Raw genomic sequence first — 19702 nt, 5'->3', positions numbered from 1 at the left:
TAATATTTCATTTATATGACCAAATGCACGATGAGAGTGAGTGTTTGGGGTTGGGATTTCTTCTTGTGATTTTTGAAGTTTGGACTTTTCCAACCCGATGAAAACGTTCACGAAATATGTACATGTTAATATGCATTTGCATGTCATTTTACGCTAGTTTTCTTTTAATCACCCCATTAGAAACCCTAAAGAGTGCCTCGATGTGTTGCTAGTTTTTCTTCCATACCCAATAGTGGAAGAAACATATTCTCTTGCAACCAACAAAATCATGACATTTTATGTTTTTATATAATCATATTTTCCAAGACAGTTTCAAAAAAAACTTCTCTAATACGGCCTTGGAGACTTAACTCATTGCCACTTGTTTTCAAACAACCCATTTAGGAAAGGGGTAAAACCTGAAATTATGGACAAAAGAGCAACCCACGCAGGCAAAGGGTTAAACCTGCAATGCAAGCCAAAGCATCCCACGCAGGTAATAGGTTAAACCTGCACTGCAAGCCAAAGCAACCCACACAGGTAAGGAGCACACAGATAAGGATTTAAACCTGCACTGCAAGCCAGAGCAACCCACATAGGCAAGGGGTTAAACCTGCAATGCAAGCCAAAGCAACTCATGTAGGTAAGGGGTTAAACCTGCACTGCAAGCCAAAGCAACCCACGCAGGTAAGGGTTTAAACCTGCACTGCAAGGCAAAGCAACCCACGCAGGTAAAGGTTTAAACCTGCACTGCAAGCCAAAGCAACTCACACAGGTAAGGGGCACACAGGTAAGGGGTAAACCTGCACTGCAAGCAAACACAGAGGTAAGGATATAAACTTGCGATACAAGTCAATGCAACCTATTCAAGGGGGTAAACCTGAATTTCATATCGGCAAATCCACGAAGGAAAGGGGTTAAACCTGCAATGTAAGGTCAAACAACTCATTCAGACAAGGGGTTAAGCCTGAAGCATCTCTCCCAACATGTTTTGTTTGAAAAATTTGTGGCACTTATCTTTGTCACTAAGCACAGCTAACACCGGCTTATTAACAAAGAGGGGCATCTGTAATCACTCCAAATTTTTCAAAAAAGGGGGCTATTAAAATTTTGGGTCTATTATTTTTAAAATAAATTTTAAATCCAAGATTAGATCCAAAATCCAAGTTTAGGTCCAAATCGGGATCAAATTCCAAAGCCAAATTCAAATTTTGAATTTTGGCTCCAAAATTCCTTCCTCTTGAATTCAAATATTGAATTCGAATTTCAAATTTTAGCTCTAAAATTCTTCCCTCTTGAATTCAAATCCTAAATTCGAATTTTGAATTTTGGCTCTAAAACTCTTCCCTCTTGAATTCAAATCTTGAATTCAAATTTCAAATTTTAGCTCCTAAATATCTATAAATAAATCCATTATCCTCCCTCTTTGACATGGGCTAACCCTTAGGGGATTTCTAATACTTCATCACTTGAAGATTTGCCTCTCATTGCATTTTTTTCTTCTTCTTCTTCTCCAACCATGGGAGCTTCTTTCATTCATCTTAAAAAAAATAATTTTTTGCACAGTTTCGCCGGTCGAAATCTCTCAATCTCCGGCCGCCCCTATCCTGAAATAGAGTATTCCGACAGTTTTGTTCAAATCAACGCCGTGATTACTAAAAATGTCAAAACGCCATCAAAGTGCTCAGGTCAGTACCTCATCTTCCTGCGGTTCCAACAAGCCCAAGCTTGCCCGTTGCTGTGGATCCCATCGAACCGAATCAGCTGATTTCCTGCCACCGGTCGGGTGCCTGCTGTAACCCTCCCCTGTTCGCACGAGGAAGGAAACAGTGACTGATCAAATGGGTGGTGCTGTCACCTCCAACATCCAATCGCTGTGATACTGCACCAACAGCATCATCGGATCTTTGCGGTTCCAACAAGCCCAAGCTCGACCGGAACCAACACCAGAGTCGGCCGAAATCACAAGTTTTCCGGCCGCCTGTTTTTGAAACTTCTGTTCATGCGACAGTAGAATATAGCTCTGCTCAGAAACCATATCTTCAAATCTTGACATTCGATAATCATAAAAGTGGGCTCCTCATCTTTCTGACCTCTCCACCTTTCCAACGAGCTATAGCACGTCCAAATCTGAGCTCTGTGGAGGAAGTTCCATCCCTTGGAAGCTGCCCCTGTCCATTGACAGGCTGAGACCGCGAAACCTACGACTGCCCCAAAATAGTTCATGTTCTGCGTCCTCTGCCGACCGCTCCAATCATCAGTTCACTATCTCTCTGGTTCCATTGCATTTCTGACTCTCTACCTTTCCAACGAGCTATAGCACGTCCACATCCGAGCTCTGTGGAGGAAGTTCCAGCCCTTGGAAGCTGCCCCTATCCATCAATAGGCTCAGACCGCAAAACTTGCGACTACCGCGGGAACAGTTCCTGTTCCACATCCTCTGCCGCCAAGTGCCGCCACCGATTCACTCCCTCATTGGCTCCACATCGTACCTGAAGATTTCACAATTCCAACGAGTCATAGGACGTGTTAAGCAGAGTGGTGAGCAGAAAGTCACAGCTCCATGAACAGTCCCCTATTTCTGGCAAGTAGCGGGAGATCCTGTTGTCTTGGCTGTTGTGAGTCTTGTTGTTGCAGCCAAACCTGTTGCGAATCCGCCTTGGCATCTCAGGTGAACCAGAGAGTCGCTGCTCAGCAACAACCCATCAAACAAATTGTCTACCAAAGTGAGAATTCCTCTTCTAAATTATTTCCATTAGAAGTACGTGATCAATATCTCATTTCATTTCTTTCTCTCTTCTTCATTTCCCCATGTCTCATTTCCAATATCATTCATATTCGAGGTTGGGACCTGTCCAACCCGAGGAAAACTTTCACGAAATATGTACATGTTAATATGCATTTGCATGTCATTTTACGCTAGTTTCCTTTTAACCACTCCATTAGGAACCGTAAAGAGTGTCTCGATGTGTTGCTAGATTTTCTTCCATACCCAATGGTGAAAGAAACATATTCTCTTGCAATCAACAAAATCATAACATTCTATGTTTTTATATAAATCATATTTTTCAAAATATTTTCAAAAGAAATCTCTTTAATGCGGCCTTGGAAACTTAACTTAGGCTCTTGCATGAGTCCAAGCTCCCTTCCGGCCTATATCAAAATTTGAAGTCGGCTATTTTCAAATCATTCCTTGATTTTCATATTCATGAAAACGTATACGTATATACATGTTATATACGTATGCATGCACATGAATATCTTTATTTGTTGTTTTTCTCTTTATGATTTAACATATTTTTATAAACTCTCGTATATGTATATATAAATATATATATATATATATATATGTACGTTTTCCATTTTAAAATCTCTCTTTCTCTTTCTAAAATGATCCTCTCTTCTCTACTTGATATAACATCATTTTTATAAGCTTTCATATATGTATACAAATACATTTCTTTCTTTTTCAAAACATGTGATTTTATGATTTTCAAGATATTTTTCTTTCTCTATATCCCTCTTTGGAAGTAGTCCTTCATCTTTTTCATTCTTCCAATTTCTTACCATTTAAGATTTTAATTTTTCATTTACCAACTTCATTAAGACCACAACAAGTAATGACCCAATATTGGATTCATGCTACAATCCCAATCCATTTTCAAAAACTTTTCTTTCTTATATATGATAACTATAAAAACAAAAATCTTAGATGTATGTGATGGTAGGAATGTCTTTAGATGAATGTTTTGGTAGGAATGTTTCATTCTCTTTTAATCATATAAGAACAATGCATTCATGCATTCACATTCACTTAATATCACAAATGAGCACAATCACATCTCTAAAAGAACTTAAGCAAGATAAGATGGAGCTCTAACTAGGTGGTAACCGAATTACAACAAAATCTCAAACCTACTTAATGTCTTAAGAGAACACTAAAGTGATTTGAAAATGATTTTTTCAAAGTGATATTCATAAGGATTTTTCGATTCTAGTTTTCCCTAAAATATTTACATTCTCAAGCAACTCTTCAAAAATCTTTTCAAAAGTTTGAAACATCAAACTTTCAATATTTTTTAACACCACATATAGAATAAAAAAGATGTTTAAGTCAAAACGAAATGCATCAATGATAAACATACCCCTTGGGTTGATTACCCCCGGTAAAGGCACCGGGAATGGTCGATCCTCGTACCGACGGGCGAGTCCCTTTCTTCCCTATTTCAAAACAAAACCTCATTTTTCTGGAGCACTCCAAAACCAATGAAAATTTTGGGATGCCAACAATCGTATTCCCCAAAAAGAATGCTTCAACAACAATAAAAGAGGCCAAACCAACACAAAACTGCTAAAAATCAGAATCATAGGACTACGAGCATAAGATCAAGTTTCCAACACCAATATTGCAGCAATATATGCCAAGATATTTGCTAAATAATGTAGAAAACAAGAGACACCAATTTACGTGGAAAAACCCCCAATAATAAGGTAAAAAACCACAGGCAAGAAAGATATATATTTATACTTCAAAGAGGCAATACAACTACATTGTTCTTCTTGCAGAGAATAGCATAAATCATTCTCAAGAATGAATGCACAAGAAAACAACAAGAAAAGAAATCATTGTATGTTCTTCTTTTCTTTCTCTTGTTTTCTTCATTTTCTCTCTTTACACTTGCACCCACACGGCTGCACAAACCCACAACCGTGCTCTTCTTCATCTTCTCATTCTCTTCTTTGCCTTCTTCTTTCCCTTCTCCTTGTTGTGTGTGAGCCACGAGGGAAGAGCCCTCTTTTCTTTCTTCAAAAGAGTCAAAAAACGAGAGAGAGGGACGTGAGAACGATGGGGATAGGGCACCGTCGGGTACCCTCCCCTTTTTCTTTCCACCCGGGTCGGGAACAAACTCACCCTCCAGCCTCAAGAGAGGGAACATACCTGCAAAATGAACAAAAATCAATACACTGCCTTAAAGGCAGTCATCTCAACTAAGTCTCTACACATGTCATGCTTCTCTTTAGGTAGAGGCTTCGTCTGCATATTTGAAGGATTCTTCTTTGTATGTATCATCTCTAACTGAATCAGTTTTTGCTCAAGCACATCACGAATCCAATGATATCTGACATCAATGTGTTTGGTCCTTGAGTAGAACGCTGAATTTTTCGCCAAGTGTATAGCGCTTATGCAACATATATGTCTTCTAACTAAGACTTATATCATGAAGAAAACTCTTCATCCACAACAACTCTTTACAAGTTTCAGATGCTGCAATATATTCTGTCTCTATAGTGGAGCAACACACTTCTGCAATCTGGACTGCCATGATACAGTTCCCCCTGCAAAAGTTAAGACATAACCAGAAAAACTTTCTAGAGTTCAAGTCACCTGTCATGTTTGCATCAACAAATCCTTGTATCTCTGTATTAGAGTCACCAAAACATAAACAGTAATTGGAAGTATGTTTAAGATACCTTAGGATCCACTTCACTACTGTCCAACGCTTCTTGTCTGTATTTGACAAGAACTTGCTAACTACACCAACTTCATAAGCCAACCAACTTCATAAGCCAAGTCTGGGCGTGTGCAAACCAAAAGTGTGATTCTTATACAAAGAATTCATCTCTTCCTGCATAGCTTTAATCCATTCATCTTTATGCACATCCTCTTCCTCTACATCTTCGTCAGTCTCACCATGCTTAGATGAAAATTCTTCAGGTCCTGCACAGGTTGGCTCATGAACACCACTAGCATTCACACCTAACTGTTTGTCACCCATGACATCTTCAATCGTCTGATCCTTTCTGAAGACAACATCACGACTTCTCTAGATTTTGTCATTCTTTAGATATCATAATCTATAACCAAATTCATCATCTGCATAATCAAGAAATATTAGATGAATAATTTTATCATCTAGTTTGGTTCTATGTTCTTTTGGTACATGCATGAAAGTTTTACAACAAAAAACTCTGAGGTGATTATACTTAACATCTTCATCTGACCAAACTCTCTTAGGAATATCTCCATCTAGAGGCACTGAAGGTTACGCATTACCTCTGCCCAAAAATACTTAGGCAACTTAGAGCTAGATAACAAACTTCTAACTCTCTCAATTATAGTTCTATTCATCATTTCTGCAACGCCATTATGTTGTGGAGTATAGGGAACTGTCTTTTCATGTCTAATACCATGCCTTATACAATACTCTCATAAAGAAGATGCTATGTACTCACCTCCATTATCTGTATGCAGTCTCTTCATCTTCTTACCAGTCTCGTGCTCAACCTCTGCATGAAAAGTCATGAAGATACTACTTACTTCACTTTTGTTTTTCATTGTAAACGCTCACACCTTCCTAAATGCAACATCAATAAATGTGACAAAATAGGATGTTCCACCTTTAGATGTTACATTTATAGGTCCACATACATATGACTAAACTAAGTATAAAATATCTTTAATTTTTGAAGAGCGTTTTTTTAAAGGAAATTCGATGCAACTTACCAACCAAACGATGATCACAAGGACATAACTGTGCACCATTTGCCTTTGGTAACAAATTCTTCTTTGTGAGTAAATCGATTCCTCTTTGACTCATGTGACCTAACCTCTTATGTCACAAATTTGATGAAGTACCAGCAGTAACTGCATTCACATCCACACTACTGATTTGAGACTTTATCTCATACAAAGAGTCAAATCTGTCACCTCTAGCCAACACTAGTGCCCCCTTTGTCAATTTCAATCTTGTCCGACTAAACGAAGTACAATATCTATTTTCACTTAATTTTCCTATAGAAATCAGATTCATCCTAAGATCTGGAACATGTCTCACATCTCTCAAAGTCTACTCCAAGATCACCTGCTTTGTAGAATAAGAACAACTCTCTACATGGTATGACATAATATGATGCCTCAGTATCTAAAATCCTTGTAGAATCATCATTCTGAACTATAAGACAATCATTTTCTTCAGATAAAAACAATACTATTTCATCATCTGAAGCAACTGCAGTGTACTCCTTTGGCTCCACATTCTCTTGACTCTTCTTTTTCTGTTCTTTTCAATTCCTACAATCAATTTTCTTGTGACATCCACAATGAAAGCATTTACCTATCATATTGGGCCTTGATTTGGACTTAGAGTTTGATTTGTCATGTCACTTGTTACGGTTCTTCTGCCTGTCCCTGTCTCCCATCACTAGCACTTGTGAGCTACCAGTACCAAGAGACTTTCTCTTTGTCTCTTCATTTAGAATGTTGCTCGTTACATGCTTCATTGTAAGCACACCATCTGGAGCAGAGTTGCTGAAAGAAACAACTAAAGTCTCCCAACTATCGGGAAGAGAACTGAGCAATAAAGTGTCTGTAACTCATCATCTAATATCATTTTCATAGCTGACAACTGATTGATTATGCTCTGTACTTCATTCAAATGCTCTAGCACTGGTTTTTCCTCTCTAAGTTTTAGATTTACCAATTGTCTAATCAAGAAAGCCTTGTTCCCAATTGTTTTCCTCTCGCAAAGATCATGCAACTTCTGCCATAACGACTTCGCGCTTGTCTCTGCGGATACCAAATGAAAAACACAGTCATCTAACCATTGTCTGATGGTGCCAATGGTTTTCCCGTCAAATAACTTCCATTTTTCATCTGTCATATTCGCTGGCTTCTGGTTCTCAATGGGTGCATATAGGTCTTTACAATACAACAAATCTTCCATTTTGGCTATCCATATGGTCCAATTGTTCTCAGTTAGAGAGACCATCCTAATGGGGGTCGACTCCATCCTTCAATAAGAATGCACACAACCAACTTGGCGCTAACCTGTCTATGATACCACTTTGTTATAATCGTATTCCCCAAAAAGAATGTTTCAACAACAATAAAAGAGGCCAAACCAACACAAAACTGCTAAAAATTAGAATCATAGGACTGCGAGCATAAGATCGAGTTTCCAACACCAATATTGCATCAATATACGCCAAGATATTTGTTAAATGATGCAGAAAACAAAAGACACCAATTTACGTGAAAAAAACCCCAATAATGGGGTAAAAAACTACAGGCAAGAGAGATATATATTTATACTTCAAAAAGACATTACAACTACGTTGTTCTTCTTACAGAGAATAGCATAAATCATTCTCAAGGATGAATGCACAAGAAAACAACAAGAAAAGAAATCACTCTATGTTCGTCTTTTCTTTCTTTTGTTTTCTTCACTTTCTCTCTCTACACTTGCACCCACACGACTGCACAAACCCACAACCGTGCTCTTCTTCCTCTTCTCCTTGCTGTGTGTGTGATCCACGAGGGAAGAACCCTCTTTTATTTCTTCAAAAGAGTAAAAAAACGAGAGAGATGGACGTGAGAACGATGGGGATCCCGGGTCGGCCCGTCGGGTCCTCACTTGAGGGTGGACCCGACCCAACAATAACAATGTAAAAGCGATGAATATTCTAGTGCATATACTGCTCTAGTTTTAGGCTTCTTGTAAAATGTGTCCCTTGCATTGTCCTGTTAATGCCTAGAAAATGTGAAGCCAAACATGCGAATAAATTTGAAAAGCAGAAGTAATTGAATGTGGTAACCAAAAGATTGGAAGGCCCGTTGCAAGTAAATAATGAGGTGGATTGATTTATTTGTAATGCAAAGGCCATGGTTCAAAGAGATGAGCAGAGGAAGTTACAAGTAGTGATTATATTAATTTGTGCATTTTGCTGGTTAGCTTAAAGCAATAAATGGAATGTTGAACATGAAATTTGAAACTCATCATCATCTCAATTTCATAAAAGCATGCATGTGGCTTGGCATCTTGAATATTTCAAATTTTCAAGCACCTTGTGTTTTTGTATGTCGCCATGTGGATGCTCGGGGCGTGCAAGGGAACCATTTTTGCCTCTCCTTAATGTTATATACAATTGCTGCAAAGAAGCATCGCGTTTTAACTGAAGGCGGTAAAAGCAAAATTATTATACAGTAAATACTAAATACATGACATTGAGATAACCAAATGCAGACATCTTTTCTTTTCTCCAACTTGGTAACGCAGGCAAAACTTTTATCGAACTTGCACCATTTCTAGGACATATTTCACAAGTTTGCTCCACTTGCATTACTTCTGCAATAAGTTTCGTGGCAACGCAAACATTAGGTCATCTCATTTGATACGTAATACTGGTTATGTTCGTCAACCTCAATATGAACTCTTTAATAAAGAGCCTTTAGTAACTTTTGCCTTGACTCTTGCCACCAAGTACGTACCACGATGGAGTGCAGGAACTTTCAAACAAGAAATCTGGGAAGGCCAATTTTGTGACCTGTGCGTCTAACATCTTCTTGCACTTGCTGTCTGAACTCCCCAAAGGTAAACTTCTTATACATAGCTGGTCTTCTACATGTCTCTATGACAGTATCATATGAGGGACAAAGGAAGAAAGCCACAGAGAACCTCTCCACTATTTTGTTAGCGATTACTCTATGCTCCACGCTTTTATAAGCATCGTTGCTCCATGCCTGGACATACAGCAAACTGGTTGTCATGATCATGACCATGAATATTATGATGGTAATTGATGATGGTGATGATAATCATTTTGACATTCTTAAATGTTTTTAAGGATGACGCACATGACAAAATAAAAGAATTAGGATAAAGTACCTGAAACAGGTCGCCAATGTTAACTATGAGGGCCTTCTGATTAGGCTTGACAGTGATCCACTTTCCATCTTTCTTCAGTTGCAGACCCCCAACTTGGTCTTGGTGCAAGATTGTGAGGAAGTCACTGTCAGTGTGAGATATCAGCCCGAAGACCTCAGAAGACAGTGGACATGGAGGGTATCTATTGAGTCGCAGATAGCATGAACTTGGGCCGCAATTCTGTGCGAAGTAACTTGTTCTGAATCCCAAACTCTCTGTCAACAGTTGAGCCAATTGTTGTGCCAGGTCCGACACTGCTGCTGCATACTCATTAATGGTTCTTCTGAAAGTGATCAACAACCATCCATGAGCAATCACCATAGTGAAGATGAAGAGAACAAGATAAAAGAAGCATAAGTTGAGTAACTATCTTATCAAGCTATAAGATGACTCAACTATGCTCATAAAACATTTGAATCATGTCCTCTGAAGTTGAGATCAGGTCACTTGGTGTTGGGCAACAACACCAGGCCCCCGCAGGTGTCCAGTAAAGAACAACTTTGCTTAGAAGTGATCCTGCTGTGAAGCATAGTGTTCTTGGGTTGTAAATCAAATAAAACACAAATTAAGTTGCCTTCTTCTTCCTCCTTTTCTGAGATCTTGGCAATCAAGTCTAAACCATTCAGCTAAGCCTCATATTGTACATTCTCTGGATGCCATTACTGTGGAGCTTTGATTTAAATTAAGGCATAAAAATGTCCAACCGTAGAGTGCGTGAGCGTGTCTACCCATATAATTAGTCGCATCCGATATACATTATAAAATTATATTTCATATATTTTTTGTTATAAATATAATATTTATATGTTCAATATAAATATTTTATTTACCTTTTTACTGAAATCAGGTCAAGCTGGCCGAACGCCGGCCTAGGTCTTGATGATTGAGATCAAGCCTAGACCCGTGGGCACATACCCCGGGTCGGCCTGTTGCCCAATCCTACTCATAACCAGCTACGTTCCTCAAAGAAAAGTAATATCAATAACTTAACTTCTTAATAAAAAATAAATTCTCAACATATTTGTCCCAATGCAGCCCCATGTTGCACTTGAAATATTGCAGATCCGATTTCAAGAATTTCGGTACCAATGTTATCAATATTTACAAACAAGGGATGAAGAAAAGCACAATAATTGCCTTTCTTTCATTTCAGGACAAAGCAAAAACTGTCTAGTTCCCGTGCCGTGGATTTGCCGACTTTGGAAGTGTAGAGAATATTTAGGCCCAACTATGCTTAAATGTCAATGCCTATTAGATCCAAATCCAAATGATATTCAATTGATAATCTCAATATTTCAAATATTTATAAATAATAACTTTAACTGAATCTCATTAACCAAAGCTTAAAATTAAAATAATTCACAAAGTGAACTAAAAACCCAACAACCGATAAGCACAAAATATAAAATACTTAATTCATCAAGATAAACATTACGAAAAGACACTCAAGAAAACTCGCCTATAATGAGCTTTCTCACTCAAGCACACCCACGCACTGGTCTTACTCAACACCAACTTGAAGACACATACCAATGAGCACATGAGCGCCTTTAGTGACACGAGAGTCTTACTCAACTCTTAATGCACAATACAACGACCACCATCTATTTATAGGGGTTGAGAAAGTCGATAGTAAATGTTCCATCTTATTTTATAATTTTCATTTTTTTTTCTCTTGTTCTTTGGCAGACCAACCAACTGCTCATTATTAAACATCTATTAGAGTTTGTTAGATCCTGCATGAGCTGGTCTCTCAAGTTAAATATAGGACATGCTATGCTTCTTTGAGCCAAACAACACATAGGAACCTAAAGCTATAATTTATGGCATAAACAATAAGTTCTTAGTCATTTTTGAATCATGATAAATATTATGTAATATCTGACAGAAGTTGGCTACAACCTCCATTTCTCTAATATGTGTCACAGAAAGCTTTGTGTTATTAGCAATACCAACAACTCGATTCCCTTCATATTTTTTTCATACTTATAAATTTACTATTGTCACCTATCATATGATTTGAGCATTCATAATTAATTATCCAATCAATTTGACAATTAATCTCATTTTCCTCCTTCAATGGTTTTATATAAGTAGAATTACATCAGTGTTGCTTAGTCACTTGTTTTATCTCCATCAAGGTATAGAAACGAATTTTTCTTTATAATTTCATCTTTCTCCATGTTGGTTACTTATCATGACTGCATTTCCTTCTTCTATTTTTACCCCGCAATCACAAGTAAAATGAGCTAATTTTTTATACCTAAAACATTTCTCTCGTGGTCATCATTGTTGTGTATTTCATTTCTTTTCTCTTTCTATGTTTTGTTCTTTCTTTTCTTTAATAGATCTTCCTTGAAGCTTAATGTCTATCTTGACTGGCTGAAGAGATCTCTAACCCTTGCTAAACAATGCTCTTGAGTGAAAAACATAATCATTTGCTTTGCAAATGTTTCTTGATTAACCAAAAGATTCTTTAGCCCCAATAAAGTTAGTTGAACTGGTCAACCCTAAACAACAATAATGAAACTATTAGTTCTAGACAAAGTTTATGAATAAGAATTATTCGCATATGGGTCTCACTAATCTTAGACTTACGGTCAATTTGCAAATCTCACTATATATATTCTTACCTTCATAAAAGACTTTTCTTTGAGTTAATGTGGCCAATTCATTTCTAGCAAGTGTAGGTAGACAGACTCAAGAAAACAACATTGCAAAAGCATTTTCTGATTTTTTAGGAGTTTTTGCATTACGTATATGATCTAATAAATCATTCTCATTAATAACTTAATTACAAATAAAGTTTTTCCTGCTTTGGTCATCCATTTCTTCCTAGCTTCCTCGTCGGCAGGAATTTATGTGATCCCGATACTATATCCCAAAATTTATGGTAAAAAAATATGACTTCATACAAGTTCTTCATTATAAATAACTATTCTTGTTAAACTTTTCAATATTATTTAATGCAACTACTATCGCCACGATAATCTCAAAATATAATCACAGTATATATCAACTCAAACAATCTCACAACTAGTTCGATCCTTCGACTAAACCTCCTTCTTGTACCAAATGTAGAGAATATTTGCACCCAACTGTGCATAAATGTCAATACCCACTAGATCTAAATCCAAATAATATTCAATTCAGCAGTCTCAATATTCTAAATGTTTACAAATAAAAACTTTAATAGAATTTCATCAACCAAAGCTTCAAATCAAAATAGTTCACCAAGTGGACTAAAACCGAATAACCAACAGATACAAAATATAAAATACTTCATTCATCAAGATAAACATTACGAAGAGAGAATCAGAACACACACTTAAAGCTCAGGTAACGAGCATTCTCACCGAAGCACCCCCCACGCACTTCTCTTAACACTAACTTCAAACTCCACGCCAACTCACGAAGCGAGCACATCATGACCTTTACTGACAAAAGACTCTCACTCAACCCTCAATGCACAACACAATGATCACACCCATTGTGAAAGTCGGTGGCGAAGATTCCGCCCTGTTCTATATTTCTCTTTTTTTTTTGTCTTTTTTTTTTAATTATTTAATCATTAGGCAGCGACTCGCAAAAAGGATAATGCCTCTTTGAGTCTTCTCGACTCTTCCAAGAGATTCGGTGTGGCAGCAAGAGCCAAAGCTGTCAAGTATATTGTTTGACTCTTCTAAGAAACAGCAGTCTTTTTCATATTATGCGTTCTGCTTTTCTGCAAGCCTAGAAGTCTCCAATGCATGAACTGTGCTGAAACTTTTTAAATACGTGAGCTGCTATTTATGTGTCTGCTTTCGTAGCTTAATTTCTACGTTTCATAATGAGGTAACTGATCAAACAGCGACTCTTTTGGATCACAATTGACGTAGGCCGCTAGTGCTTGGACCATCCTCCACCTCGCGAAAACATTTGGACATTGATATGTATACAACAAAATTATGGGGCACTCATTGTCTGCGCAGACACGTCTCTGCCGACCACCCACTTCGCAAAAAATCTTAATCCTATCAATTTTTTCTGTCACAATCAAATGCTTATCATTAATGTGTAAGAAGCTGGAACATTCAAGCGGTTGGAGGATTTCACCTAGACAAAAACACGCCCTTATCATACTCTTATATCTACACTCAATAACAATCATTTGCGCCATTGATTTGAAGCATGATGGTAGAAATTAAGTTAAAAATATGGAAACCAAATTACATTTTTAAGAGATTGAAACGTTCCTCAATGAAAGAGGGAGAGAGAGCTATCTATCGTACTTTAAAAACAATGGATCAAATAGTTTCTATTAAATCTGGTATATAAGGGTCTCATAGCTACCTACTTTCCCATATATATAGAGTTAATACTATCATGTGCCAAATAAAATTTGAAATTCATCATTAAAAAGAGCATAAATTATCACTAAGGCAACCTGCACAAATAATCACCATACACAATACAAATTGTGGTTAATGTCAATTTAGTGACTGTTTTCTAACAAATTTTAAACTGGCAACATCTACATGCAACAGCATTGAACTCCCTATACTTGGATTTAGGGTCATTATGGGCCTTTGCTTGGCAGCTAATGAACTGGGAATAAAGCTAACCGCTGGTAAAATTTTAAAAAGAACACAATATTTAAATGCCAGAAACTTCAGCCAGTTTTGTAAACGAAACAAATGTGATGATGTTTTTCACTTTTCAAATCCTATTGCCTCTTTCTCCACAAGTCTTCTATCAAAATAAATGCACATTGCTCGTATTGGCTAGCTTAAGATTGTTTATTTTATGAGTTCAGAGTTGGCCAGATGAGCCGGTGGTGGAATCGAAATTTCTCACCGAGGGGAACTAATACTTTAAATCGCATTTTTACGTGGCAGGCAATATATGCTTTAATTTGTACTTTGAGTGTCCGAAAATGTGCAAATGCTTAAATGTTTATGAGATACCAATATATAAATATGCAATTCATGTGAGCTGTGTGGGCAAATTGCCCGCACAAGCCCCTATGTGCCTTCGCCAGAGAGATGAAGGTGACCAAGTCAGGAGCAGCTAGTTTCTCTTCGCTGTCCTGTCATATTCTTTCAAGAAAAGATAAGGTTGAACGAAATGGGGGGCGCGCACCTTAGAGTACTCTTATCTGGATGGCTGGGGTCTGAACAATTTGCCAGGGGAATATGGAAGGCTTCTGACCATGATAGTTGCTGCAGATTGGTGGCAGATGGTGCACCCCACCGATATGTTTCTGAAGAGAAATCCAGCAGCTTCTCCTTGACCTTCTTTTCAAATGGTTGCCCAAAAACTTTGGCCTGTTCACCGCTCATCCTGTTCAAAAGATCAGTTGAGATGCCATGATTCACAACCTGAAAGAAACCCCACTCGGATGAAGCCTTTGCCATGGCTCTCACGCATTTGTCGCGTTCTCGTCTTCCCGTATTCAGTTGATCAAGGTCTATCAATGGCAGTTCGCACTCTTCAACGACGGTGTCATGTTCCGTTTTGTGTTGTTTCTCAAATAGAGTCTTGTATGTCTTCTGCAGTGGAGGTTCTGATTCCTGCTTCTTCCAAATATTACGAATGAAAGCCAAGTTCAGAAACAAATTAAGGACCCAAAGCAATGACGAATGAACCATGTAAGGATTAAACTTGTAGACTTATAGTAGATTATGGTCATCGATTTAGTCCCTTTGGGAAGAACGTGTTTTACCATTTCTAGCACTGCTGGGCTGAAATAGCACCTTTTGATCTGCTAAGAAATTGAGTTAACATGACCAAAATGTTCATGTCACTGCAGTATTATTATATTTGTCAGTATATGTGTTTCTACATATTGCATATAGATATTTTACTTACATGTAAATAAGTAAGCAAAATGGGTTCGTCTTCTTATGGCTTTACTAGCTAAGACAGGAGGAGTAAAGCTCTGTGAAAATGAAATTATGGTGGGGTTCCAAGATTAAGATATATTCTCGTTTTATGGGTGGCTAACTAGCTCAAAAAAAAAAAAAAAATTGTACGCAAGTGGCTGATATTCCTGCATCATAATTAGCCTGCCACGACATATTCTTCTGAGTGTTCAGCAGCATCGATGAATACGTCATTGCTTGATCAGATCCATGCTTACTTGTCTATCTCGAAAAAAGAAAATTACTTCTTATAAGAAGGTACCTTGACTTAGTTGATAAATTTTATACTAAAAATAATGTGCTTTTACTTTGCCACGCATACGAACAAGTTCGTTGATCGTGAAATAATACACGTGATTTCAAAATCTTAAGCTAAAGTTGGATGTGCCTCTCATGTATGAAGCTACGTACTACTCTCTAGACCTCCTCCAATTCAGTTGTTAAATCTCTAGATCTCCTTCGTGTCAGTTGCTAAAACCAGCTTATAAAACCAACGGAGAAAACAAGCACCATGACAGAAGAGGTAGACTTCCACAGTGAAAGGGACAAAGTTCGCGGTTCTTTGGATGTCACCAACCTTACCAACCTTACTGTGGATTGTGCCATTGAAGGACCCACGTTCAGGCATGATGGCCATGGAACTTTTGGATCTTAGCTGTAACCTTATCACTACTAGACAAATCAGTGCCTGCGCCAATCATCCTCTACCACGATACAATCTTTTACCGAATAGTCGATAGCAACTACTTGGATAGATCCAGAGTACATGAATTAGTTTTATTGCCTATAAAATGTCCTTTTAAACCTCCATTATAGCTTTATGGCCTAGCCAGTAGTCGGCAATTGATTCGACGCCTTATAACAAAATCATAAAGAGACAAACCTCTGTGGTGGCAATTCAATATTCCAACCATGAGGGGTGGGGCCATATTGCAAGGCGTCAGTTTCTCTGATCCCTACTACTTTAATACAGGTTTCCTTGGGTGTGTTCCTAAGGAAAGACTGCAACAAAATGATGTCATTAATGTTTCACCATACATAGTCCCAGTGGGCGGAGGCTACCCTCATAATAGCGGAAGCCCTCCCCCTTTCTCATCTCGGGGTTTAGGGGCTGCTTTAGGAGTTGGATGGTTCTGTGTTACAATTGCATTGACATTATTTGCACAAGTAGTACCCATGAACGATGATCAGGCTCCATAAGTCTGTCAGTCAGAGTTCCACCACCAAATTTTCACTTCTCTATATATTGAATCATGTCCCTTAATTGAGTGCATCTAAACTTAAAAAATTTTGTAAAATCAAAGTGCCTCCTCACTGCGTCTGGAGTGCTAAACTTAAAATATTCGTTAAAATATTCGTTTGGACAGCTCCGTGATCGACCAGGTCACAAGGAGCTTCGGTTCATTAACTGGTAGAAGCAACTTGTAAATGCAACCAAATCTAAAGGGCATGCATGTTTAAAACTAAAAATTTACAGCCCCGAGAACAAGAACATGTCTGGCCTAGATGGTAGATGTGTTAGCGAGGAAGAAGTGGATCTTTCATCGATCAAGACACCTCTCACATGAGAGGTATTTACCCTCTCAATTCACCAACAGATCTTTTACGACAAAGACAAACATGGATTGAGAAGGCGATAAGGTGCTGCCACTTGTGAAATGATTTGAGACTGTGGCAGATGGGATATGGCTTTATTATTGAAAGGACCTTCCGGCCCACTCACTAAATTCCGTGAAAAATTTTGTCCACAGACCTTTTCGTGCGGATCTGATGAACGATAGGGGTCTGCCGAAGCCCCAGCTTGCCAGGAACAGCTGCAAAAGTGCAATTCTCCAAATGATGAACAGGTTAAACTCAAAAGGCTGAGAAAAAAAAGAGAGAGAGAGAAAAGACAAAGCCAATATGTGTGTGTGGGTATTGTGTGTGGGTGCTGTGTGTGTGTGTGTGTGTGAGAGAGAGAGAGAGAGAGAGAGAGAGTTTCAAAGCTCAAACATTTCGAAGATGCAACTGGATCCGCCGATTGATGCCAGTCGCAACAATCTCCTTTTGGCACTCTGCCAAAAGAATATGAAGGCTTTCATTTAGATAAGTTCCACGAGAAAGATAGAAACTGTGATTCCAGGAGAACTTTTTTTTTTTTTTAAAGAAGTTCAGTGAATATGGCCAACGTGATGACTCATGAACAAGTGCATAGATTTAATCATCCGATAATTATGTGAAATACCGCTAGAGCCGTTCAGCTCCTCATCAGTAATGCCACCAACACTATATTCACAAGATTGTCAAGGGTCATCAGAAAACATTAATGATCTAACTGCAAGTTCCCCATGAATCAAACCAAATGATTAGAAAACATCAGTGACCTCTCTCTCTCTCTCTCTCTCCCCCCCCCCCAAGCTAAATCTGAAGGCAATAAAGATCACCACCAAGTTTGTTCTGATCAAGCTAAGGGTGGGATAAAAATGCAGAAAATCTTCAGTTAAGACTTCATGCAGGCAAACGTAGTTAAATGATACATTTTCTTCAAGTCGGATGTTAGAAACCTCTTTTTAAAGGAAAAGAAAACTACGAAAAAGAATTGGGTGTAGAGTGAGAGGCACAGAGAAAGCATCATTTGGATTCTTACTTCTGTCGTGCCAAAATGGTTGTGGCGTGAGAGAGAGAGAGAGAGGGGGAGAGAGAGAGAAGAGACGCAAATTTTTGTTCAAGCAGATGGCCTACAATGTGCAACTCAAGTTTGAACTTTGAAATTATGCATGCCCAATTCAGACGACCAATTCATGCATAAATTCCTTTACTTAAGATTCATTACTTGAACTTTACAGCAAAGCTGTCGCAGAAAGCTAGTATAATGCATAAATGACAAGGTGAAAGAAAATGGGCAATATAAAAAAACACAAGCATGAAATAAGAAAACACATGCAGGAAGAGCAAGTCTCGTTGGGAAGAGAGGATCATATCAAAGATCAAACCAAAATAAAGGAGAAAATCTCAATGGATGACAAAGCTGAAATTTTATTGATGAAAATCATAGTGCAAAAAAAGGAAAATATTCATGGCAGAAAATCATGATAAATAAGAGTTACCATCGACTCAAACCACTATTGTAAGAGCTCCAATTGATGTAGGAGCATCTTTGCTAACCACAGTAAACATGTCTTATTTACATGAGGGCTTTGAGCTCTATGGATTTTAATGCTGACGGCGGCCTTGCATGGACTGGGAATAATTCTAGCCTTGTTAATTAAAATGCTTCTTTTTGCTCATGTTTTTATATTTTTCGACAACAGTACCCTGCCTTCTGAAATGAGGGCAACAAGCGAATGGAAGAGAAAAATTTTTAAGACATCAAAAGCACTTCGTGTGTCTTCTCGAAAAGACAAGTAACTAATATTGCAAGAATCACACGAGAACATCCGGGGATGAAATTTATACGATCTCTCTCTCGCTCGCTGTCTCTCTCTCACTCTCTCTTTCCTAGCCGAAACTCTGGACGATGGTGCTTGTGCAATCAAAACGATGTTAAAGACAAGAACAAACGGAAACGCAAGCGACGTATTAAAAGAAGGAAAGAAGCTAAAGAAAGCACCTGGAATCAAAGGAACGGAACATTAGTCAAGAAACGGCAACCGAAAAATCAGTATATGAACGAGAGATAATTAACAGAAAGAGAACTGTGGTGAGGAAGTGTATGGCGGCCCTTATTTATAGGGTGAGGAAGAGGGAGAGAGATGGTAGTTGGCAAATTTCTGAGCCCAATTAAGTCATCCAGGATCATCACCGTTGATTTTCATTATACACCAACCATTAATAGAGGAAATTTCATTTGAAAAATAATACATGAAGATTTCGTTCGTGAGACGAGGAAGCTGTTTATTGGTGTAGTGGGTGTTCCCTGAGATGAGCGTCCTCTCGTTAATAGAACAGGTCTGTATTTTTTTCTTTCGGTTCCTAGGACGCTAGGAAATAGGAATATTATTGTTATGTCTCATTCCTGGCGTTTTCTAGAACCAAACAGGTCATGTGGGTTGTCTGGACAGGTGCCCATATAGACCTACATGCTTTATTTTATTTATATATTAATTCTTTCATAAAATTTAATCGTTAAAATTGTTA

At 38.1% G+C, this 19702-nt stretch overlaps 1 protein-coding gene across 3 annotated transcripts; it reads right to left on the bottom strand.

The window, feature by feature from the left end:
- Positions 1 to 9120: 9120 nt before the first annotated feature.
- Positions 9121 to 19245, bottom strand: LOC116263833 (gibberellin 2-beta-dioxygenase 8-like). Of its 3 annotated transcripts, none has more exons than XM_050080414.1 (5): positions 19176 to 19245; positions 17340 to 17640; positions 14805 to 15241; positions 9645 to 9966; positions 9121 to 9499 (listed from the first exon to the last, which is right to left on the bottom strand). In XM_050080414.1, exons 1-5 carry the CDS (start codon positions 19196 to 19198, stop codon positions 9269 to 9271), a joined length of 1314 nt encoding a protein of 437 aa, XP_049936371.1. In that variant the 5' UTR covers positions 19199 to 19245; the 3' UTR covers positions 9121 to 9268. The 3 variants fall into 3 exon arrangements, with proteins under 3 accessions (XP_049936371.1, XP_031499482.1, XP_031499485.1); XM_031643622.2 differs by having other exon boundaries at positions 17340 to 17400; positions 19176 to 19241; XM_031643625.2 differs by having other exon boundaries at positions 14805 to 15235; positions 17340 to 17400; positions 19176 to 19241.
- Positions 19246 to 19702: the final 457 nt, after the last annotated feature.

Source organism: Nymphaea colorata, chromosome 11 (assembly GCF_008831285.2).
Source record: "Nymphaea colorata isolate Beijing-Zhang1983 chromosome 11, ASM883128v2, whole genome shotgun sequence".
Classification (NCBI taxonomy): Eukaryota; Viridiplantae; Streptophyta; class Magnoliopsida; order Nymphaeales; family Nymphaeaceae; genus Nymphaea; species Nymphaea colorata.
This window is presented reverse-complemented; position numbering and strand designations above follow the sequence as displayed.